At 47.2% G+C, this 24,885-nt stretch overlaps 1 protein-coding gene across 2 annotated transcripts in view; it reads right to left on the bottom strand.

Annotated features, from left to right (window-relative positions):
- The window catches only part of SSH3 (slingshot protein phosphatase 3), a 35,598-nt gene extending 16,731 nt beyond the window's left edge, over positions 1 to 18,867 (bottom strand). For both annotated transcript variants that reach the window (XM_072130244.1, XM_072130245.1), the window contains exons 1-4: positions 18,708 to 18,867; positions 5,847 to 5,884; positions 5,576 to 5,735; positions 2,318 to 2,436 (exon numbers count right to left, since the gene is read on the bottom strand). In XM_072130244.1, coding sequence (XP_071986345.1) covers positions 2,318 to 2,436; positions 5,576 to 5,735; positions 5,847 to 5,884; positions 18,708 to 18,770 — 380 coding nt within the window. In that variant the 5' untranslated portion in view covers positions 18,771 to 18,867. The remainder of the gene's footprint in view (positions 1 to 2,317; positions 2,437 to 5,575; positions 5,736 to 5,846; positions 5,885 to 18,707) is intronic.
- Between the last annotated feature and the right edge of the window lie 6,018 nt (positions 18,868 to 24,885).

Below are 24,885 nucleotides of genomic sequence, written 5' to 3'. Positions count from 1 at the left end.
AAGTTTTAAAAACTGAACAGATAAAAATAAACAAATAAAATCATGTTGGGTATCATCCAATCCCAAAAATCCTAATCTATCAGAATGTAAAATTGGCTATTCCTGGCAGTGAACCCTGTAATCGAAAATAGCGCCCAAATGTCTGTAACACCAATTTTATGCCATTTTCCAACACATAATATTTGGAACTAAAAGTGATCAAAAAGGTCATACAGTCCTGATATGGTGGCAATGAAAACATCATCTTGCCCTGCAAAAACTTACACCTTATATAGTTTTGTTCACCAAAGTATGAAAAAGCTATTTACAGAATATGGCGAATGAAAAGTTGTCAAATTTTCCTATACACCTTTATCAATTCTTCATTTTCTAGCTCTCTGCTCTGTCGTGCAACAGGAAGCTTCTATGTTTACTTCCTGTAGATAAACACCCGATCCATGTTCATGTGATCTTACTCACAGTGGGGGGGGTTCATTATTGTTCCTATGTCAGAAAATGACAAACTTGCACCAAAAAATTGTCTAAAATGCCTTCTGACACATTTATGAAGGCTTTTGGACATATTTTTTGCCCATTTTCCTATTTCTCACATAAAGAGGGCGTAAAATGGGAGTGGTTTTTAAGAAAGTGGACATGGCCATATGGAAATTAGTCAGGGTGCTCCAAAACGTGATTCACAGTGTAGACCAGCTGCGCCATTTTCTTGTGGGCTTGGATTTTACAGTTTTCACTGAGCGCCCCAAATGACAGGTCTACTTTATTCTTTGGGTCGGTACGATCATGGGGATAACAAATTTATAAAAGGTTTTATAATGTTTTCATACATTTACAAAAAATAAAACCTCGGGTATCAAAAAAATGTTTTCCTTATTTTGCCATCTTCTTGCGCTAATAACTTTTTAATGCTTCAGCGTAGAGAGCTGCGGTTTTTTTTTGTCAGACGAGATTGGCGGTCATTTACTAAGGGCCCGATTCGGGTTTTCCCGACGTGTTACCCGAATATTTCCGATTTGCGCCGATTGTACCTGAATTGCCCCGGGTTTTTGGCGCACGCGATCGGATTGTGGCGCATCGGCGCTGGCATGCACGCGACGGAAATCGGGGGGCGTGGCCGAACGAAAACCCGACGTATTCGGAAAAGCCGCCGCATTTAAAAAAAAAATTGTGTTGCGAAAATTACACTTACCTTCATCCTGGATAGGCCGGTGTATTTCGAGGCATTCCAGCGGACTTCAGCGCAGCAGCGCCACCTGGTGGACGTCGGAGGAACTGCTTTGATGAATCCCGGCCGGACCCGAATCCAGCGCAGAGAACGCGCCGCTGGATCGCGAACGGACCGGGTAAGTAAATCTGGCCCATTATGTTTTCAGTTCTACCATTTTTAGGACTGTAGTGCCATTTTCAACTTTGGGAGCTATTTCCCGTTATGGGGTTACACGGCAATAACCATTATTCTACTTTGATAGATTGGACATTTTGGGATGCAGCGATACCCAACATGTTTATGATTTTTACTGTTTATATTTATCAGTTCTAGGGAAAGAGGGGCGATTTGAAATTTAAGGATTTTTTAATTTATTTAACTTTTTTTTTCAGGCCCCCTAGGTCATTGGTGGCGAACCTATGGCACGTGTGCCGGACAGGGCACCCAGAGCCCTCTCTGTTGGCACGCACGCCTCTCTGGAAATCTTCCATAGTGTGGTCCTCTCTGGAGAAATGTGCAGCCACTGGGAGATCTTTCCTTTCATTTTTAATATCAGATCTGTGCGAGTTCATACGTTGATGGAGTCCCAACATAAAGGCCTGTGGTTGGACACTGTTCACACATAGTAAGGTAGACCACATTAGAGGACCTGCAGGAAAAGGTCCCCTTGATCTTATGTACCTGCTGTGATTGAGGTACAGTTACATGGTCACCCATGGCAGGCTTTAACTCGGACAGACCCAGGGACCTTAATTTGTTCCCCGGCTGTCCGGCAGTGAATACAGCACCCTGTGATCATATCGCAGGGTGCCGGGAGGAGAGGGAGTAGATCCCGCAATCACAGAGTTGACCACGGGATCTAAATGGTTAAGCAGTCCAGTTCAGGACTCCCTCCGATCCGGACTGCTGGAGCAGGGGCCCGGCCGTCGTATGACAACCAGGTTACTGCTGTACATAATTTTTATGGATATTTAGATATTTTTGGGGTAGGTTAATTTAATGTCAGGTTCTCTTTAAATACCATAATAATATTTGGACAAAACCTTTTTTGTGGCCACGTTTTGTTACAGCAACTTTCTGTCCAGTCATAGAACGGAAGTTAGAGAGTCTTACCCATCATGGGCAAAGTCCACACCTAGCAGAATTGTCAGCTCTTCTGTAGATCTTCCCTTAGAGGAAACCACAACCAGATATCTAGTTAGACAGGACCGGACGGGCTCCAAGCGGATAGCCTGTTGGGAACAGATAACCATGACTTGAGTTGGGTTGCTAAGAAGGATGGAGTAAATGCAAAGAACAACTGGAACAAAAAGTCAATAAAAATAATGTTTTTTTCAAGAAACTTGGGGTAGTCAAGTTCGCATGTGTGGCAGGGATAAAATAGAAGTTGGCCAAAGTTCTGAAGTGGAGAAACAATACAAAAAGAAAAATTCAGGATAACCATGAACTGCAGGCAATAAAGCGTAATTTGAGATAATTTGTATATTGTGTGTAGGGGGATGTGGTGAACATTTTACTAATATACTTCATTAACAAAGTCTGCGTAGATTGTAATATATATATATATATATATATATATATATATATATATATATATATATATATATATATATATATATATATATCAAGCTCCTCCTTCCCATAGAGATGTATATTGCAGCCTGTACAATCTGTGTCTATGGAGGCTACAAGAGCTCACATCTAATCTCCCCGTGTTTGGTTACACAGCTCTAAGAAGGAAGGATTAACTTCATTAACGCATTCTGTTTACTTTCTCTCAAGCCAACTCCTCCTTCCCATAGAGATGTGCATATCCAGCCTGTACGGTGGGTGTCTATGGAGGCTACAGGAGCTCACATCTAATCTCCCTGTGTTTAGTTACACAGCTCTAAGGAGGAAGGATTAACTTCATTAACACATTCTGTTTACTTGCTCTCAAGCCAACTCCTCCTTCCCATAGAGATGTGTATATACAGCATGTACACCATGTGACTATGGAGGCTGCATGAGCTCACATCTAATCTCCCTGTGTTTGGTTACACAGCTCTGAGAAGGGAGGATTAACAGATTCACTTTCAGAATAGAATATTACGATCAGGGAGAGAGCAGGAGAGGTTAACAAACAGGGAAGTGTATTCATAAAAACAAAATTTTAAAAGAAGACGCCTAGTGGTGTAGAGTGGTAAAAGGAGTATTGTTGTCAGAAGTATTAAGGACTCAATCATAAAATCATTCATTGTTTCAACCAATGGAAGCAGCACACACCCTATGTTCCGGTAGTGGATGAGAAAATAAAATAAGTAAAATATAGAGTGAAAAAGGAGGAAGGGTGAAATTTGCGCTTTTGGGTGAGAGATAATATCATAAATTAGTATTTGAAAATTTTATTATATTTAGGTGTTTGACAACAAACTGACATCTTTGTCAAATCAGATACTAAAAACAATACAAACCAAAACAATAAGAAAATTCTAAAAAAAATTTATATATAAAATGAATAGTAGTAAAGTAATAATACAATGTGGTGATAAAGATGTACAAAAATACAATAAAAAATGAGAAATGTTTTATCCATGATGCGCTTCATGGGTAGAACATTTATCCTTATTTATTGTGTTTTTATACAGTACAGACCAAAAGTTTGGACCCACCTTCTCATTCAAAGAGTTTTCTGTATTTTCCTAACTATAAAACTGAAGGCATCAAAACTATGAATTATCACATGTGGAATTATAGAAAAAAGTGTGAAACAACTGAAAATCTGTCTTATATTCCAGGTCCTTCTGCTGTGATTACTGCTTTGCATACTCTTGGCTTCTCTTGATGAGATACAAGAGGTAGTCACCTGAAATGGTTTTCCAACAGTCTAGAAGAAGTTCCCATAGATGCTCAGCAATTTTTGGTCCTTTTGCCTTCACTCTGTGGTCCAGCCCCAAACCATCTGGATTGGGTTCAGGTCTGGTGACCGTGGAGGCCAGGTCACCTGGCGTAGCCCCCATCATTCTCCTTCTTGGTCTAATAGCCCTTATACAGCCTGGAGGTGTTTGGGGTCACTGTCCTGTTAAAAAATAAATGAGGGTCCAACTAAACGCAAACCGGATGGAAAAGTAGCAGCTGCAAGATGCTGTGGTCACCATGCTGGTCCAGTATAATCCCCAACAGTGTCACCAGTAAAGACCCCCCCCCCCATCACACCCAACAGTGTCACATGCAGAGCCGCCCCACAACTTCACACCCAACAGTGTCACCAGCAAAGTCCCCCCACAACTTCAGACCCAACAGTGTCACCACCAAAGTCCCCCCACACCATCACACCCAACAGTGTCACCGGCAAAGCCCCCACACACACCATCACACCTCCTCCTCCATGTTTCACGGTGGGATCCAGGCAAGTAGAGTCCATTCCATCACCTTTTCGATGCTGCACAAAGACATGGTGGTTGAAACCAAAGATTTTAAATTTGGACTCATCTGAGCAAAGCCCAGATTTACCCTGGTGGAATGTCCATTCCGTGTATCTCTGATGCTTGTTGCCGGTCCTTAGTGTTTTCCTAGCAGCGATGTTACCATGAAGGCTGCTGTACAGTCTCCTCTTAGCTGCTGTAACCCTGTAAGCAGCGACCCCTAGCCCCTGCAGCGGCAACCCCTACCCCCCCACAGAGGCGACCGCTGCCACCCCGTACCCACAGCGCCAACACCCCCCCCCCCACTGGCGACCTTTCAAACAGCGGCGACCCGTACCCCCCCTACTCCTACCCTACGCAACGGCGATTACGACAAGAGTACTCCTACTATTCAGTAGGACCATCAAACGTGTATCCACGTGATGGCTGCACAACACATCTGATGCTCCCAACCCCATTTATAAGGCAAAAAATTCCACTTATTACCCCTGAAAGGGCACCTGTGATGTGAAAACCTTTTCAGGTCACTACCTCTTGTATCTCATCAAGAGAAGCCAAGAGTGTGCAAAGCAGTAATAACAGCAGACGGAACCTGGAATATAAGACAGATTCTCAGTTGTTTCCTAGTTTTGATGCCTTGAGCGTGAATCTCCAATTTTTAAAGTCATGAAAATACAGAAAACAAAAATGTTACCCTTCCCCCTTTCTTCACCCTTATTTTACAAACAGCGGAGGAGAGAGACGAAGAAGTAACATTGTAACTAGAGGGCACTTTGCAGTCGGTTTCTTTAGAAACCAAGCAGAATTTCTTAATGAAGTATATTAGAAAAATGTTCACAACACTCCCCCCCCCCCCACACAATTTCAAAGATGGTTACTCTATAAGAAGCTATACATCCAACCAACCACATGCAGGTCCTATCATTTCTTCCATGCGATGTTCAAATGTCAAGTCAATGAATCTCACCAGTTTCAAAGTGTCCTCCTCCCAAAGAAGTCTTAACATGGACTGTAGGTGGAGCTCCTGCTCACTGGGACCGGATGTTTGGGGAGGCTCCGCAATCTCTTCGGGCTCACCCTCCTCCTGTAGAAGAAGGGCAGCACCCTTTACCATGACAAAGCTTTGCCTGCAAAGAGATGGACACGTATGGTAGACATCATGCAAACCCCAAAATTAACAGAGTAAAGGGTTAAATAGAGGTCACACAGGGCCACTTAGAGATAGGGAGATCTCTCACCGTCTTTGCATTCGCTTCCTTCTGCTTTTTTCATCATCCTGAAAAAAAAATTACATCTTAAAAAATAGAAAAACACTTCCCATCAATCTTAGCTTATTCATAGATTAGATCTAGAAGTTAACAGGACTATAAGATATATTAACACAAAGTACTCACTAGGTGTAGAGGATGCCCCCGGTCTATGGTGATGGTAGAACCTCCTCTATACTAGGTGTAGAGGATGCCCCCTGTCTATGGTGATGGTAGAACCTCCTCTCCTCTAGGTGTAGAGGATGCCCCCTGTCTATGGTGATGGTAGAACCTCCTCTCCTCTAGGTGTAGAGGATGCCCCTGTGTATGGTGATGGTAGAACCTCCTGTCCTCTAGATGTAGAGGATGTCTCCTGTCTATGGTGATGGTAGAACCTCCTCTCCTCTAGGTGTAGAGGATGCCCCCTGTCTATGGTGATGGTAGAACCTCCTCTCCACTAGGTGTAGAGGATGCCCCCTGTCTATGGTGATGGTAGAACCTCCTCTCCACTAGGTGTAGAGGATGTCCCCCGTCTATGGTGATGGTAGAACCTCCTCTCCACTAGGTGTAGAGGATGCCCCCTGTCTATGGTGATGGTAGAACCTCCTCTCCACTAGGTGTAGAGGATGTCCCCTGTCTATGGTGATGGTAGAACCTCCTCTCCTCTAGGTGTAGAGGATGTCCCCTGTCTATGGTGATGGTAGAACAGCCTCTCCTCTAGGTGTTAGGATGCCTCCTGTCTATGGTGGTGGTAGAACCTTCTCTCCTCTAGGTGTAGAGGATGCCCCTGTCTATGGTGGTGGTAGAACCTTCTCTCCTCTAGGTGTAGAGGATGCCCCCTGTCTATGGTGATGGTAGAACCTCCTCTCCTCTAGGTGTAGAAGATGTCCCCTGTCTATGGTGATGGTAGAACCTCCTCTCCTCTAGGTGTAGAGGATGTCCCCTGTCTATGGTGATGGTATAACCTCCTCTCCACTAGGTGTAGAGGATGCCCCCTGTCTATGGTGATGGTAGAACCTCCTCTCCTCTAGGTGTAGAGGGTGCCCCCTGTCTATGGTGATGGTAGAACCTCCACTAGGTGTAGAGGATGCCCCCTGTCTATGGTGATGGTAGAACCTCCTCTCCTCTAGGTGTAGAGGATGCCCCCTGTCTATGGTGATGGTAGAACCTCCTCTAGGTGTAGAGGATGTCCCCTGTCTATGGTGATGGTAGAACCTTCTCTCCTCTAGGTGTAGAGGATGCCCCCTGTCTATGGTGATGGTAGAACCTCCTCTCCACTAGGTGTAGAGGATGCCCCCTGTCTATGGTGATGGTAGAACCTCCTCTAGGTGTAGAGGATGCCCCCTGTCTATGATGATGGTAGAACCTCCTCTCCTCTAGGTGTAGAGGATGCCCCCTGTCTATGGTGATGGTAGAACCTCCTCTCCTCTAGGTGTAGAGGATGCTCCCTGTCTATGGTGATGGTAGAACCTCCTCTCCTCTAGGTGTAGAGGATGCTCCCTGTCTATGGTGATGGTAGAACCTCCTCTCCTCTAGGTGTAGAGGATGCTCCCTGTCTATGGTGATGGTAGAACCTCCTCTCCTCTAGGTGTAGAGGATGCCCCTGTCTATGGTGATGGTAGAACCTCCTCTCCTCTAGGTGTAGAGGATGCCCCCTGTCTATGGTGATGGTAGAACCTCCTCTCCTCTAGGTGTAGAGGATGCCCCCTGTCTATGGTGGTGGTAGAACCTCCTCTCCTCTAGGTGTAGAGGATGTCCCCTGTCTATGGTGATGGTAGAACCGCCTCTCCTCTAGGTGTAGAGGATGCCCCCTGTCTAGGGTGATGGTAGAACCTCCTCTCGGTGTAGAGGATGTCCCCTGTCTATAGTGATGATAGAACCTCCTCTCCTCTAGGTGTAGAGGATGCCTCCTGTCTATGGTGATGGTAGAACCTCCTCTCCTCTAGGTGTAGAGGATGCCCCCTGTCTATGGTGATGGTAGAACCTCCTCTCGGTGTAGAGGATGTCCCCTGTCTAGGGTGATGGTAGAACCTCCTCTCGGTGTAGAGGATGTCCCCTGTCTATAGTGATGATAGAACCTCCTCTCCTCTAGGTGTAGAGGATGCCCCCTGTCTATGGTGATGGTAGAACCTCCTCTCCTCTAGGTGTAGAGGATGCCCCCTGTCTATGGTGATGGTAGAACCTCCTCTCCTCTAGGTGTAGAGGATGCCCCCTGTCTATGGTGATGGTAGAACCTCCTCTCCTCTAGGTGTAGAGGATGCCCCCTGTCTAGGGTGATGGTAGAACCTCCTCTCGGTGTAGAGGATGTCCCCTGTCTATAGTGATGATAGAACCTCCTCTCCTCTAGGTGTAGAGGATGCCCCCTGTCTATGGTGATGGTAGAACCTCCTCTTCTCTAGGTGTGGAGGATGCCCCCTGTCTATGGTGATGGTAGATCCTCCTCTCCTCTAGGTGTAGAGGATGTCCCCTGTCTATGGTGATGATAGAACCTCCTCTCCTCTAGGTGTAGAGGATGTCCCCTGTCTATGGTGATGGTAGATCCTCCTCTCCTCTAGGTGTAGAGGATGTCCCCTGTCTATGGTGATGGTAGAATCTCCTCTCCTCTAGGTGTAGAGGATGCCCCCTGTCTATGGTGATGGTAGAACCTCCTCTCCTCTAGGTGTAGAGGATGCCCCCTGTCTATGGTGATGGTAGAACCTCCTCTCCTCTAGGTGTAGAGGATGCCCCCTGTCTATGGTGATGGTAGAACCTCCTCTCGGTGTAGAGGATGTCCCCTGTTTAGGGTGATGGTAGAACCTCCTCTCGGTGTAGAGGATGTCCCCTGTCTATAGTGATGATAGAACCTCCTCTCCTCTAGGTGTAGAGGATGCCCCCTGTCTATGGTGATGGTAGAACCTCCTCTCCTCTAGGTGTAGAGGATGCCCCCTGTCTATGGTGATGGTAGAACCTCCTCTCCTCTAGGTGTAGAGGATGCCCCCTGTCTATGGTGATGGTAGAACCTCCTCTCCTCTAGGTGTAGAGGATGCCCCCTGTCTAGGGTGATGGTAGAACCTCCTCTCGGTGTAGAGGATGTCCCCTGTCTATAGTGATGATAGAACCTCCTCTCCTCTAGGTGTAGAGGATGCCCCCTGTCTATGGTGATGGTAGAACCTCCTCTTCTCTATGTGTAGAGGATGCCCCCTGTCTATGGTGATGGTAGAACCTCCTCTCCTCTAGGTGTAGAGGATGTCCCCTGTCTATGGTGATGGTAGAATCTCCCCTCCTCTAGGTGTAGAGGATGCTCCCTGTCTATGGTGATGGTAGAACCTCCTCTCCTCTAGGTGTAGAGGATGCCCCTGTCTATGGTGATGGTAGAACCTCCTCTCCTCTAGGTGTAGAGGATGCCCCCTGTCTATGGTGATGGTAGAACCTCCTCTCCTCTAGGTGTAGAGGATGCCCCCTGTCTATGGTGGTGGTAGAACCTCCTCTCCTCTAGGTGTAGAGGATGTCCCCTGTCTATGGTGATGGTAGAACCGCCTCTCCTCTAGGTGTAGAGGATGCCCCCTGTCTAGGGTGATGGTAGAACCTCCTCTCGGTGTAGAGGATGTCCCCTGTCTATAGTGATGATAGAACCTCCTCTCCTCTAGGTGTAGAGGATGCCTCCTGTCTATGGTGATGGTAGAACCTCCTCTCCTCTAGGTGTAGAGGATGCCCCCTGTCTATGGTGATGGTAGAACCTCCTCTCGGTGTAGAGGATGTCCCCTGTCTAGGGTGATGGTAGAACCTCCTCTCGGTGTAGAGGATGTCCCCTGTCTATAGTGATGATAGAACCTCCTCTCCTCTAGGTGTAGAGGATGCCCCCTGTCTATGGTGATGGTAGAACCTCCTCTCCTCTAGGTGTAGAGGATGCCCCCTGTCTATGGTGATGGTAGAACCTCCTCTCCTCTAGGTGTAGAGGATGCCCCCTGTCTATGGTGATGGTAGAACCTCCTCTCCTCTAGGTGTAGAGGATGCCCCCTGTCTAGGGTGATGGTAGAACCTCCTCTCGGTGTAGAGGATGTCCCCTGTCTATAGTGATGATAGAACCTCCTCTCCTCTAGGTGTAGAGGATGCCCCCTGTCTATGGTGATGGTAGAACCTCCTCTTCTCTAGGTGTAGAGGATGCCCCCTGTCTATGGTGATGGTAGAACCTCCTCTCCTCTAGGTGTAGAGGATGTCCCCTGTCTATGGTGATGGTAGAATCTCCCCTCCTCTAGGTGTGGAGGATGCCCCCTGTCTATGGTGATGGTAGATCCTCCTCTCCTCTAGGTGTAGAGGATGTCCCCTGTCTATGGTGATGATAGAACCTCCTCTCCTCTAGGTGTAGAGGATGTCCCCTGTCTATGGTGATGGTAGATCCTCCTCTCCTCTAGGTGTAGAGGATGCCTCCTGTCTATGGTGATGGTAGAACCTCCTCTCCTCTCGGTGTAGAGGATGCCCCCTGTCTATGGTGATGGTAGAATCTCCCCTCCTCTAGGTGTGGAGGATGCCCCCTGTCTATGGTGATGGTAGATCCTCCTCTCCTCTAGGTGTAGAGGATGTCCCCTGTCTATGGTGATGGTAGAACCTCCTCTCCTCTAGGTGTAGAGGATGCCCCCTGTCTATGGTGATGGTAGAATCTCCCCTCCTCTAGGTGTGGAGGATGCCCCCTGTCTATGGTGATGGTAGATCCTCCTCTCCTCTAGGTGTAGAGGATGTCCCCTGTCTATGGTGATGATAGAACCTCCTCTCCTCTAGGTGTAGAGGATGTCCCCTGTCTATGGTGATGGTAGATCCTCCTCTCCTCTAGGTGTAGAGGATGCCCCCTGTCTATGGTGATGGTAGAATCTCCTCTCCTCTAGGTGTAGAGGATGCCCCCTGTCTATGGTGATGGTAGAACCTCCTCTCCTCTAGGTGTAGAGGATATTCCCCTTGTCCTGGTTACAGGTCTAGGTATAAAAAGGTCTTTGGACTGACAATTCTGGTATTTGTGCATAGTAATGAGGTTTGCTTGATTTTTTTCCAGGATAAGGCCTCTTAACCCTTTAGACATCATAACAATTTTAAATAATACATTTTTTAACATATATACACAAGCCTCTAATTTGATAGGATAGATTTATTCCGAATAGAATAAAATAGAATACAAACATGAACCAAACATACTTTGAAAATGCTGTAGCGACACTGATGCATAAACATATCTTGTTTAATCCCTGAATTGAGAGGTTTTGCTGAAAAAACAATTATAAAATGATATTGAGGCTCGCTCCTGTGGCTGCACTGCTCCAGCTTTGTCCTGCTGAGAATATGTCATCCCTGTGTTGTTCCTGACAGGCAAAAGTAATCAATCGCAGCTGCTGTGTAGGAGTCATCCAGCTCAGGTTGATTAGTCATGTCTTGACAGTTCAGGCAGCTCCTGTGTATGTGGAAGGAATAGGTTTATTTGGGGCAGCCAGTCTGCACACAGCTTTCCCAAGGTCCTGAATTTTATAATTCATTTTTGAGCAAAACCACTCAGTTCAGGGATGAAACAAGATATGTTTCTGCATCAGTGTCTCTACAGCATTCTCAAGGTATTTTTTGTTCACAATGCATGAAAACAAATGGTACTACAACTACAAAGTTGCAGACGGGGCAATGACAGGTATGTAATAAAGCAAAACAGCTAAAAACACAAGGCACTTCTTGCTACATATACAGAGATGTCATGGCTAAGCTCCAAATTATGGAGCCCAGAACTAGAACAAGCAGTCTGGCGTCCGGCTGGACAAACATGTCATTTTATTCACCAACAGATTCGTCGCAATTAACTAAACTGGACAGAAGGTTTTTTAGAGTTAGTTTTTTTTTTTCAAATGAAAAGGATCAATCCCCAAACACAAGCATTTAGGCTCCATTCAGACGGGCGTTGGGGGAGGTATATATGTCGGATATATGACCCCCATACAGCGGCAATGGGCGCACATCACCGTATGGAGAGGTACAGTGCCGCACACGTGTGGCACCATATCATTCCGTAGCTGGGGAATAGATAGGACATGTCTTATCTTTTCCCAGAATACGGCACCGTGCGCCATATTTCTCTATGGAGAGGGGCGGAGGTGAGCGGTTTTCACCCCCTTCCCCTATCCCTGGTAGGGCGGATACACGGCTGTCTGAATTTAGCCTTAGGAGTAGTTCTCCCACCACTGCGCTAGAGTTACATTTCTAAAGACAATTGAACTGCATAGCGTGAACGCGGCCTGAGGGTACTTTTAAAGAAATCCTACTATCGTATTTTTCGGGACTTGATTTCTTGATTTCCCCAAGCTGGACGGTGAAGAACTTTGGAGTTTCTACACCTATAACTTTGTGTTCCATCAAATAGGATCAGTTCTTCCTTTATCTTCCAATGGCCTTGTTTTTTTATAAAAATCAACTATTAAAGAGTGACAAAAATGAGCCTCAGGGGCTCCGGTCTACATCACAGAAGCCTCTTTGGCTCGTTCGTCTGCTAATAATGACATCACCGTCTCTCTGGCTGGGGTGGGGTGGGATAAGGCAGGCACAAGCACCAAACAGAGGCGTTTATAATTAAAAGAAGGGGCTTCTGTGATATAGACAGGAGCCCCTGAGGCTCACTTTTAACAGACAATTTTCTTCAAAACGAGGACATTAGAGGATAAAGTAAGAACAGATTCTGTTTCCAGGGACACTAACCAACGTGTAAGTGTGCCTGGGGTACAATGCTGCATCCATGTGCTACATTTCCTTTAAACTCTTTTGCATCTACTACAGACATGACTTTTACAGTAAGTCCACAGTACACGTTACATGAACCCCTCTGTGTTAGATTCATAGGCTATTACTCTGTGCAGGAAGCACTCCCTGAAACTTCCTCTGCTGCAGTGTAGTGATGGTAAGTCCGGCTCCTTGTAGCGAGCTGGATCATTAAACTAGGCTCACTATAAAGAGTCGGCTCTTCTATCTCTTAAACGGCTCCCTGTGTACTTACATAGGGAATGTAGACAGACAGACATCCTCACTCCACTTTTAACTTAAACATTTTGGGATAAAAGGGGCGTGGTTCACCAATAAAAAGGTGGGGCTACTCGATTCCTGTCGTTTACCATAAAGAGCCGACTCGTTCACGACTGACCCATCACTACTGCGGTGACATTATATCAGGCAGAGAGAGGGAGGAAGTGCTCAGGAAGCTGAAGGGGAGAGGCTGCAGTATGAAGGGGCTCTGGGTACACGCCTCAGAGCCCCTTAGGCTCATTACAATAATTATCAAAGTTGATTATGGAAGGAAGGAGACCATGGATAACAGATATAAAAAACACCACAGTCCCGGAGCCCGGATCTACGAGTAATGTCCCTGGTTTATCAGGATGGATTGTATGATGGTAAATTAGTCCCATTAATACTTTCAGCTGCCCCGGCCTGTGTTATCTAGGCCTCGGGCAGCAGGACATACAGTACAGCAGCCATGATGTATTACATAGCTATACAAGGACATAGACTATGAGAGGGCAGCAGCACCCACCACCCCCGGGGCTATGCTGCACCCACCCCCACCCCCCGGGGCTATGCTGCACCCACCCCAACCCCCCAGGGCTATGCTGCACCCACCCCAACCCCCCGGGGCTATGCTGCACCCACCCCAACCCCCCGGGGCTATGCTGCACCCACCACCCCCCGGGGCTATGCTGCACCCACCACCCCCCTGGGGCTATGCTGCACCCACCCCCACCCCCCGGGGCTATGCTGCACCCACCCCCACCCCCCGGGGCTATGCTGCACCCACCCCCCCACCCCCCGGGGCTATGCTGCACCCACCCCCCCACCCCCCGGGGCTATGCTGCACCCACCCCCCCACCCCCCGGGGCTATGCTGCACCCACCCCCCCACCCCCCGGGGCTATGCTGCACCCACCCCCACCCCCCGGGGCTATGCTGCACCCACCCCCACGGGCTATGCTGCACTTTGTCCTGTCCCTTCCCTGAACAAGCGACTACATGACAAATGGTCAATCTACTTCCCAGGGCTGAGGAGAGCCCGGGCCCAGTCACACGAGGAGCGGCCGCATTATCAGCTGCCAGGAAATTCTATTACAAGTCAGGAAGATGTAATTACTGCCGACAAATACTTCTCATAGCAGCAGAGACACGACATCACCCTGGCATCACTGCCTCCTGCCATCTGTATGATGCCCGCTGTACCAGCTGCCTGCAGTATAGGAGGGACCACACCGCAGCGTATACATGTACACAGGGGGCCCCCACATCACATCCATGTACACAGGGGGCACCCGCAGCGTATACACGTACACAGGGGGCACCCGCAGCGTATACACGTACACAGGGGGCACCCGCAGCGTATACACGTACACAGGGGGCACCCGCAGCGTATACACGTACACAGGGGGCACCCGCAGCGTATACACGTACACAGGGGGCACCCGCAGCGTATACACGTACACAGGGGGCACCCGCAGCGTATACACGTACACAGGGGGCACCCGCAGCGTATACACGTACACAGGGGGCACCCGCAGCGTATACACGTACACAGGGGGCACCCGCAGCGTATACACGTACACAGGGGGCACCCGCAGCGTATACACGTACACAGGGGGCACCCGCAGCGTATACACGTACACAGGGGGCACCCGCAGCGTATACACGTACACAGGGGGCACCCGCAGCGTATACACGTACACAGGGGGCACCCGCAGCGTATACACGTACACAGGGGGCACCCGCAGCGTATACATGTACACAGGGGGCACCCGCAGCGTATACACGTACACAGGGGGCACCCGCAGCGTATACACGTACACAGGGGGCACCCGCAGCGTATACATGTACACAGGGGGCACCCGCAGCGTATACATGTACACAGGGGGCACCCGCAGCGTATACATGTACACAGGGGGCACCCACAGCGTATACATGTACACAGGGGGCACCCACAGCGTATACATGTACACAGGGGGCTCCCGCAGCATATACATATACACAGGGGGCTCCCGCAGCATATACAAATACACAGGGGGCACCCGCAGCATATACACAGGGGGCCCCCCACATCACATACATATACACAGGGGGCCCCCACATCACATACATATACACAGGGGGCACCCGCAGCATATACACAGGGGGCCCCCACATCACATACATATACACAGGTGGGCATCCTATGCTAATACCTATACAGCATGTGTATAACCTTATACACCCCCAGCACCATATAACCCGTATATACTATCTCCTCATACACCCCCAGCACCATATAACCTGTATATACTATCTCCTCATACACCCCCAGCACCATATAACCCGTATATACTATATCCTCATACACCCCCAGCACCATATAACCTGTATATACTATATCCTCATACACCCCCAGCACCATATAACCCGTATATACTATATCCTCATACACCCCCAGCACCATATAACCTGTATATACTATATCCTCATACACCCCAGTACCATATAACCTGTATATACTATATCCTCATACACCCCCAGTACCATATAACCTGTATATACTATATCATCATACACCCCCAGTACCATATAACCTGTATATACTATATCCTCATACACCCCCAGTACCATATAACCTGTATATACTATATCCTCATACACCCCCAGCACCATATAACCCGTATATACTATATCCTCATACACCCCCAGCACCATATAACCCGTATATACTATATCCTCATACACCCCAGTACCATATAACCTGTATATACTATATCCTCATACACCCCCAGCACCATATAACCTGTATATACTATATCCTCATACACCCCCAGCACCATATAACCTGTATATACTATATCCTCATACACCCCCAGCACCATATAACCCGTATATACTATATCCTCATACACCCCCAGTACCATATAACCTGTATATACTATATCCTCATACACCCCCAGTACCATATAACCTGTATATACTATATCCTCATACACCCCAGTACCATATAACCTGTATATACTATATCCTCATACACCCCCAGTACCATATAACCTGTATATACTATATCATCATACACCCCCAGTACCATATAACCTGTATATACTATATCCTCATACTCCCCCAGCACCATATAACCTGTACATACACTCACCGGCATCTTTATTAGGTACACCTGTCCAACTGCTCGTTAACACTTAATTTCTAATCAGCCAATCACATGGCGGCAACTCAGTGCATTTAGGCATGTAGACATGGTCAAGACAATCTCCTGCAGTTCTCCCGAGCATCAGTATGGGGAAGAAAGGTGATTTGTGGCCTTTGAACGTGGCATGGTTGTTGGTGCCAGAAGGGCTGGTCTGAGTATTTCAGAAACTGCTGATCTACTGGGATTTTCACACACAACCATCTCTAGGGTTTACAGAGAATGGTCCGAAAAAGAAAAAACATCCAGTGAGCGGCAGTTCTGTGGGCGGAAATGCCTTGTTGATGCCAGAGGTCAGAGGAGAATGGGCAGACTGGTTCGAGCTGATAGAAAGGCGACAGTGACTCAAATCGCCACCCGTTACAACCAAGGTAGGCAGAAGTGCATCTCTGAACGCACAGTACATCGACCTTTGAGGCAGATGGGCTACAGCAGCAGAAGACCACACTGGGTGCCACTCCTTTCAGCTAAGAACAGGAAACTGAGGCTACAATTTGCACAAGCTCATCGAAATTGGACAGTAGAAGATTGGAAAAACGTTGCCTGGTCTGATGAGTCTCGATTTCTGCTGCGACATTCGGATGGTAGGGATCGAATTTGGCGTCAACAACATGAAAGCATGGATCCATCCTGCCTTGTATCAGCGGGTCAGGCTGGTGGTGGTGGTGTCATGGATCCATCCTGCCTTGTATCAGTGGGTCAGGCTGGTGGTGGTGATGTCATGGTGTCTTTGGGCCCCTTGGTACAACGCCACAGCCTACCTGAGTATTGTTGCTGCCCATGTCCATCCCTTTATGAGCACAATGTCCCCTGTAACATCTGATGGCTACTTTCAGCAGGATAATGCGCCATGTCATAAAGCTGGAATCATCTCAGACTGGTTTCTTGAACATGACAATGAGGTCACTGGACACAAATGGCTCCACAGTCACCAGATCTCAATCCAATAGAGCATCTTTGGGATGTGGTGGAACGGGAGATTCGCATCATGGATGTGCAGCCGACAAATCTGCGGCAACTGTGTGATGCCATCATGTCAATATGGACCAAAATCTCTGAGGAGCTTCCAGCACCTTGTTGTATCTATGCCACGAAGAATTGAGGCAGTTCTGAAGGCAAAAGGGGGTCCAACCCGTTACTAGCATGGTGTACCTAATAAAGTGGCCGGTGAGTGTACTATATCCTCATACTCCCCCAGCACCATATAACCTGTATATACTATATCCTCATACACCCCCAGTACCATATAACCTGTATATACTATATCCTCATACACCCCCAGTACCATATAACCTGTATATACTATATCCTCATACACCCCCAGTACCATATAACCTGTATATACTATATCCTCATACACCCCCAGTACCATATAACCTGTATATACTATATCCTCATACACCCCCAGTACCATATAACCCTGTATATACTATATCCTCATACACCCCCAGTACCATATAACCCTGTATATACTATATCCTCATACACCCCAGTACCATATAACCCTGTATATACTATATCCTCATACACCCCAGTACCATATAACCTGTATATACTATATCCTCATACACCCCAGTACCATATAACCTGTATATACTATATCCTCATACACCCCAGTACCATATAACCTGTATATACTATATCCTCATACACCCCCAGTACCATATAACCTGTATATACTATATCCTCATACACCCCAGTACCATATAACCTGTATATACTATATCCTCATACACCCCCAGTACCATATAACCTGTATATACTATATCCTCATACACCCCCAGTACCATATAACCTGTATATACTATATCCTCATACACCCCCAGTACCATATAACCTGTATATACTATATCCTCATACACCCCCAGCACCATATAACCTGTATATACTATATCCTCATACACCCCCAGTACCATATAACCTGTATATACTATATCCTCATACACCCCCAGCACCATATAACCTGTATATACTATATCCTCATACACCCCCAGCACCATATAACCTGTATATACTATATCCTCATACACCCCCAGTACCATATAACCTGTATATACTATATCCTCATACACCCCCAGCACCATATAACCTGTATATACTATATCCTCATACACCCCCAGCACCATATAACCTGTATATACTATATCCTCATACACCCCCAGTACCATATAACCCTGTATATACTATATCCTCATACACCCCCAGCACCATATAACCCGTATATACTATATCCTCATACACCCCCAGCACCATATAACCTGTATATACTATATCCTCATACACCCCCAGTACCATATAACCTGTATATACTATATCCTCATACACCCCCAGCACCATATAACCTGTATATACTATATCCTCATACACCCCCAGCACCATATAACCTGTATATACTATATCCTCATACACCCCCAGTACCATATAACCCGTATATACTATATCCTCATACACCCCAGCACCATATAACCTGTATATACTATCTCCTCATACACCCCAGTACCATATAACCTGTATATACTATCTCCTCATACACCCCCAGTACCATATAACCTGTATATACTATCTCCTCATACACCCCCAGCACCATATAACCTGTATATACGGGACACGGGGACACGTATATGCTATACAGGACGTGTGCACATACACGGATGCGGGTGTTACCTGGGCAGGTGAGGTGCTGCCCCCTTCCTCCAGAGGGGACAGCTGCAGGGTGACCAGCGCCATATCGCCCCCGGTTCTTCCTGCCTCTCCCCCGGACTTTCTGGGCTCTCGGTCCTTACTTTGCCTGCAGCAACCAGGAAGAGAGAGAAGCCCGCCCCCCGAGGGAGGAGCCGGGCCTGGAGAGGTATGTTAGGGGGAGGAGCCGGGCACGTAGAGGTATCTGAGGGGGAGGAGCCAGGACTGGGGAGGTATGTAAGGGGGAGGAGCCGGGGCCTGTAGAGGTATGTGAGGGGTAGGAATAGGGCCCTGGGGAGGTACGTGAGGGGGAGGAGTCAGGCCCTGGGGAGATATATGAGGGAAGGGGAGAGCCGGACCGAAAGGGGTGGAGCCGGGCCCTGGGGAGGTACTTGAGGGGAAGGAACCGGGCCCTGGGGAGGTACTTGAGGGGGAGGAGCAGGACCCGTAGAGGTATGTGAGGGGGAGGAGCCGGGCGCTGGGGAGGTATGTGAGGCGGAGGTATAACATGCCCCTACATGGAGGCGTTGGGGCCCGGAGCAAGCGCTGCAGCTGCTGCAGAAGCTCTTCGCTACACCAGCTGGGGGGTGTGAAGTACTTCAAAGCGGAACCGCTTAATTATTAACTCCATGAGAACCAACATGTTTTAGAACTTTGTATTTTCCGGTAATTGTGAACACGATTTAGCATCTTCTCACAAAGCATCAGTTGTGTATCTTTGTTTTTTCAAATTGGCTTCTAGTTAAAGTGTCTTTACTTGGCGTTTTCTCCCTTCCGGTTTTTAGGTCTGTGTTTGTGAGGTGCGTTTTTTGTTGCGTTTTTGGGGTCTTTTTGAAATGCACTCAGATACTTGCACAAACCGCACGGAGAACAAGATGACCGCGTTTTTATAAATTCCAGGAGACACTGATGTATTTTACTACAGGGTATTATCCGGCAATGTACAGACGCAGGCCCAGGATTGTTACCATTCAGGCACCTGTAGCGCCGAGGCTGAATGGTTTCTGAAGATCTGCTACAATGTGCCACTGGCACATTGTAATGGATGCTGGGGCACATTTACTGAGAGTTGTGTAGTTTGCCTGTGTATAATGCAGGGGGCGCCAGATTCAGGATTTCTGGTGCACGTTCTACATGAATCTGGTGCCCTCTGCTCTGCACCGACAGGGGGCACCACCTTTATTTTTTTGCTCCTCTAACTTGTGACATGTGACACCATTCTGTTGGACTTTGCATGTTGAATCTGGCGCGTGGTCCGACTGAGCACCGGAACGCCCCCCTAATCCGTGACGCATGATGACAAGGACACTTTTAAATACCCGTGCGAAGAGTTTGCACCTATAAGAACGTGCGATGTCTGACAGAAAACCGGGGCACGGTCCTTAGTAAATGCGCCCCAATGTTTAAAATCTCCATACTGTAGTATGGAAGTATATGGTAGGATCAATCAGACAACCTAGGGTTAATGTACCCTAGGGGATTTAAAAAAAAATCTAAAAAATTTGAATCACCCCCTTTCACTAGAACTGATATAAAAAGATAATTAAACAGTAAAAGTCATAAACATGTTCAGTATCGCTGCCTCCCAAAATGTTCCATGTATCAAAATATAATAACGGTTATTCCTGGCACTCAACCCTGAAACGCAAAATAGTGCCCGAATGCACCGACCAAAAGAATAAAGTACATGTCATACATGTCTTCTTTACGATTTCTCCCGGCCATGGATTATCTCTCCTTAATTCACAGTCGAATGACTTCAGCTCCATGCAGCACAACTCCACACGGCGCCCCTAAAAAAAACAGTCACAATACAATAGTGCGTGTTCCTAATATATATATTATCCTCACAACACGACTGTACACACTATTTCCCACGTCAAGCATCCTTTATATTCCCCTGAATAATTTATAGTATCTACAGCTCCCACAATTTGTTATATATACCACACCCCCGGAACTACAGCACCCTGCTAATTTATATACACACCCAATTTATAAACAGATTCCCTAATTTATTTTTAACAGCCCCCATATACATTCTCCCAAATTAAATGATATACAGTACTCCATATAAGGCCACCCAGTTTAATAAAAACCCAGCCCCTATATACAAATTCCCTCATAGATAGTATATAGAGCTATGCCAACCTCAGTACCCACACAGCCTCCCCTCGCTATATACAGCCAGCCCCCCTCCAGTACAGGGCCGGCTCCAGGTTTTAGGGGGTCCCTGGGCGACAAAGCTCTAGTGGGCCCCTTTATGGGCCACCCTCCAGTAGTCACACTGCCCCCCACCTCCTCCGCGTGGACACACGGCCCCTCATCCCCATGTACACATCCCCCCCTCCTGTATACACACTGCCCCCCCTGTATACACACTGCCCCCCCCTGTATACACATTGCCCACCCTCCCCCTGTATACACACTGCCCCCCTCCCCCTGTATACACACTGCTCCCCCTGTATACACACTGCCCGCCCCTGTATACACATTGCCCACCCTCCCCCTGTATACACACTGCCCCCCCTCCTCCCCCTGTATACACACTGCCCCCCCCTGTATACACATTGCCCACCCTCCCCCTGTATACACACTGCCCCTTGTATACACACTGCCCCCCTTCCCCCTGTATACACACTGCCCCCCCTCCTGTATACACACAGCCCCCCATGTTCTCCCCCTTCCCTGGCCCCTGTCATGTCTCCTCCTCACCTCAGCTCAGATGCAGCTCTCTGTGTTGTCACTGCTTTCCCCGGCAGGTCATGTGATCATGATGTCATCACAGGTCCTTCAGCCTCTGCAGCTTCTGCCGGGGAAAGCAGTGACTGCACAGGTACTCATCACGATCTGTGTCCGGAGGACACAAATCGCGATGAGAGAGGGAAGGAACCTCCCGGGCAGCGGGGCAGATGTCCTGCTGACCCGGGGGCCCGAGTGGGCCCCTCCAGTACCCCGGGGCCCCGGCACTTGCCCGGGTTAGCTGGGTGCTGGTGCCGGGCCTGCTCCAGTATATACAGCCTGCTCCCCTCAGTATATACAGCCTGCCCCCAGTAGTAATGTATACAACTGACACCTATTTTAACCCCTTAAGGACGGAGGGTTTTTCGGTTCATTTCTCGCTCTCCAACTTCAAAAATCCATAACTTTTTCATTTTTATGTGTACAGACCTGTGCGAGGGCTTATTTTGTGCGTAACAAATTTTACTTTCCTGTAATGTTATTTATTTTAACATGCCATGTACTGCGAAGCTGAAAAAAAATTCCAAATGTGGAAAAATTTTTAAAAAAACGCACGTGCGTCACGTTCTTGTGGGCTCAGTTTTTACGACTTTCACTCTTCGCTCCAAATAACACGCCTACTTTATTCTTTGGTTCGGTGCGATCGCGGTGATACCAAATTCATATAGGTTTTATTGTGTTTTAATACATTTTCAAAAATTAAACGAATGTGTACAAAAAAGAAAAAAAATTTTTGCCATCTTCTGACGCTAATAACTTTTTCATACTTTGGCGCACGGAGATGTGTGAGGGGTCATTTTTTGCTAAATGAGGCGACGTTTTCATTGCTACCATTTTGAGGTCTGTGCGACATTTTGATCATTTTTTATTTAATTTTTTATGTTATGTAAAAAGGTGTAAAAGTCGCATTTCGGACATTTGGGCGCCATTTCCCGCCTCGGAGGTCACCGCTGCCCGTAACCGTTTTTATATTTTGATAGATCGGGCATTTTGGGACGCAGCGATACCTAATATGTTTGTGATTTTTACTGTTTATTATGTTTTATATCCGTTCTAGGGAAAGGGGGGTGATTTGAATTTTTAATATTTTATAAATTTTTTTTATTTTTTAAACTTTTTTTTTTCACAATTTTTTAGACCATCTAGGGTACATCAACCCTAGATGGTCAGATCGCTGCTACCATATACTGCAATACTTCTGTATTGCAATATATGGCATTTTTGCAGCACATTCGTTACAATGAGCCACTGGCTCATTGTAACGAATCTGCAGATGCCAGATAGTCTCGGGTCAAACGAAGACCCAAGGCTACCATGGTAACCGATCGGCGCCCCCCGATGACGTTCGGGGGGCGCGGTGATTGCAAAAAAGATGGCGGCGCCCGCGTGCCGCCGTCTTTTAAACGCCGCCGGCGACTTTGCCGGCGGCGTTGAAAGGGTTAATAGCCGCGATCGGGGCAAGCACCGACCGCGGTTATTAGCGGTGGGGGTTTGCTGCAATATGCAACAACCCCCACCTCTGTATGAAGAGGACTCAGCCCGTGAGCCCTCTTCATATATCCCTTATACCTCTGCGCCGTAGAGCTACGGCGCAGAGCGTTAAGGGGTTAAAAGAGAAAAAACCTTGTACTTACCTCCAGCCCCAGCGTTCCCCCCCCAGTTCCTGATGACGTCACGCCGGTAGTATGGACTTGCCAGATGTGGCCCTGATTGTATATGTCCCCCATTGTAGTTACATTTGCATAGCAATCAGTATTGATGATGATTTAGGTGCAGTTATCTTGATTTGGAAGGTGAAAGACATTACCTGCACAGGTGAATTTGAAGGTAAATCCGTTTCAGTAAATGTCGTTCACCTGTTAGAAAAATAAACACAAACTAAAACCATCAAAACAGATTATGATGCAGCGTTTACCGCATCCTCAAGTGAATCTCACATCACAATCCATCATGATAAAGCAGGGACATTACTCATAGATCCAGGCACCGGGACTGTGGTAATCTTCTTATATGTGTCATCCATGGCCTCCTTATAAAATCATTGCTTACAATTATGCTAATGAGCCAAAGGAGTGGTTCCCAGAGACTTTCTGCTCCCTCAGCACTTTTCCCTCACTGTGCATGATGACAGCACACAGTGGGTGGGGAGAAGAGCTCTTGCACAGTGTAACAGCCTATGAATCTGCAGCATGGAGGGGCTCTGGGAACTGTCCCAATAACCCTTGAGACTAATTAGCATAAGTTGATTATAAAGGAAAGGAGGCCATGGATAAGAAATATGAGAAGATTACCACAGTCATGGTGCCTGAATCTATGAGTTATGTCCCTGATGTATCCTTGCTTGATTTTGATGGTATATTTCTTTTAACCTCTTCACACTCAGCGTCCGATATATCGGACGCTGAGCTCAATGACTTAGCGCTCAGCGTCCGATATATCGGACGCTGAGCTGATGCCGGTTCAGCTCAAGATCTGAGCCGAACCGGCATCGGGAGACACGGGGTGCCGGCTGTGACTGATAGCCGGCACCCCAGTGTAACACCCGCGATCGGAGTTGTCTCCGATCGCGGGTGCTTAACCCGTTAAATGCCGCGGTCAGCGCGACCGCGGCATCTAACATGTATCTGGGGGGTCTTTCCCCCACGATCGCCCCCCCCGAACAGTTTTCGGGGTGCGCCGATCGTTGCTATAGTAACTCTGGGGTCCGATCTGGACCCCAGAGTTACCTGCAAGAATTGCCAGTAAGATGGCGTCTGTGACGTCATCTTACTGGCAGAGTGCCAGCCTATGCAAGTGTATAGGCTGACACTGATAATGCCCTGCAATACTTATGTATTGCAGGGTATTATTATGAACAAGCAATCAGATGATTGCTTGTTCATTTCCCATGGTGGAAAAAGTGAAAAAGTAAAAAAAAAATTTATTCAATAAAAAAATAAAGTAATAATTCACCAAAAATCCCCAAAAGCCCCAAAACATATAAAGAGCCATATAACTAAAAAAAAAGTCTAAATCATAACACAAACCCCACATATATAGTATCACCGCGTCCGTAACAACCCGTAGAATAAAAGTAAATCATTATTGAACCCGCACGATAAACGCCGTAAAAAAAAAACTGTTATAAACCCTCCAAAAATTATGATTTTTACCTTTTCAATCCCACAAAAAATGCTATAAAATGTGATCAAAAAAACATATGTACTGCGACATGACACTGGTGCAAAGTACAACATGTCCCGCAAAAAACAAGCCATCAACCAGCTCCATAGCCTAAAAAGTAACAATGTTATGCCACTTGGAAGACGGCAATACATAAATGATAGATTTTTCCCCACATTAGGGTTTTGTTTGACAAATTTAGTAAAACGTAAGAAAATATATTCATGTCTGGTATCCCCGTAATCGTATCAACCCATAG

Source organism: Engystomops pustulosus, chromosome 11, assembly GCF_040894005.1.
Source record: "Engystomops pustulosus chromosome 11, aEngPut4.maternal, whole genome shotgun sequence".
Lineage (NCBI taxonomy): Eukaryota > Metazoa > Chordata > Amphibia > Anura > Leptodactylidae > Engystomops > Engystomops pustulosus.
The sequence above is the reverse complement of the archived record's forward strand: the minus strand, read 5'-3'. Positions and strand labels throughout refer to the sequence as shown.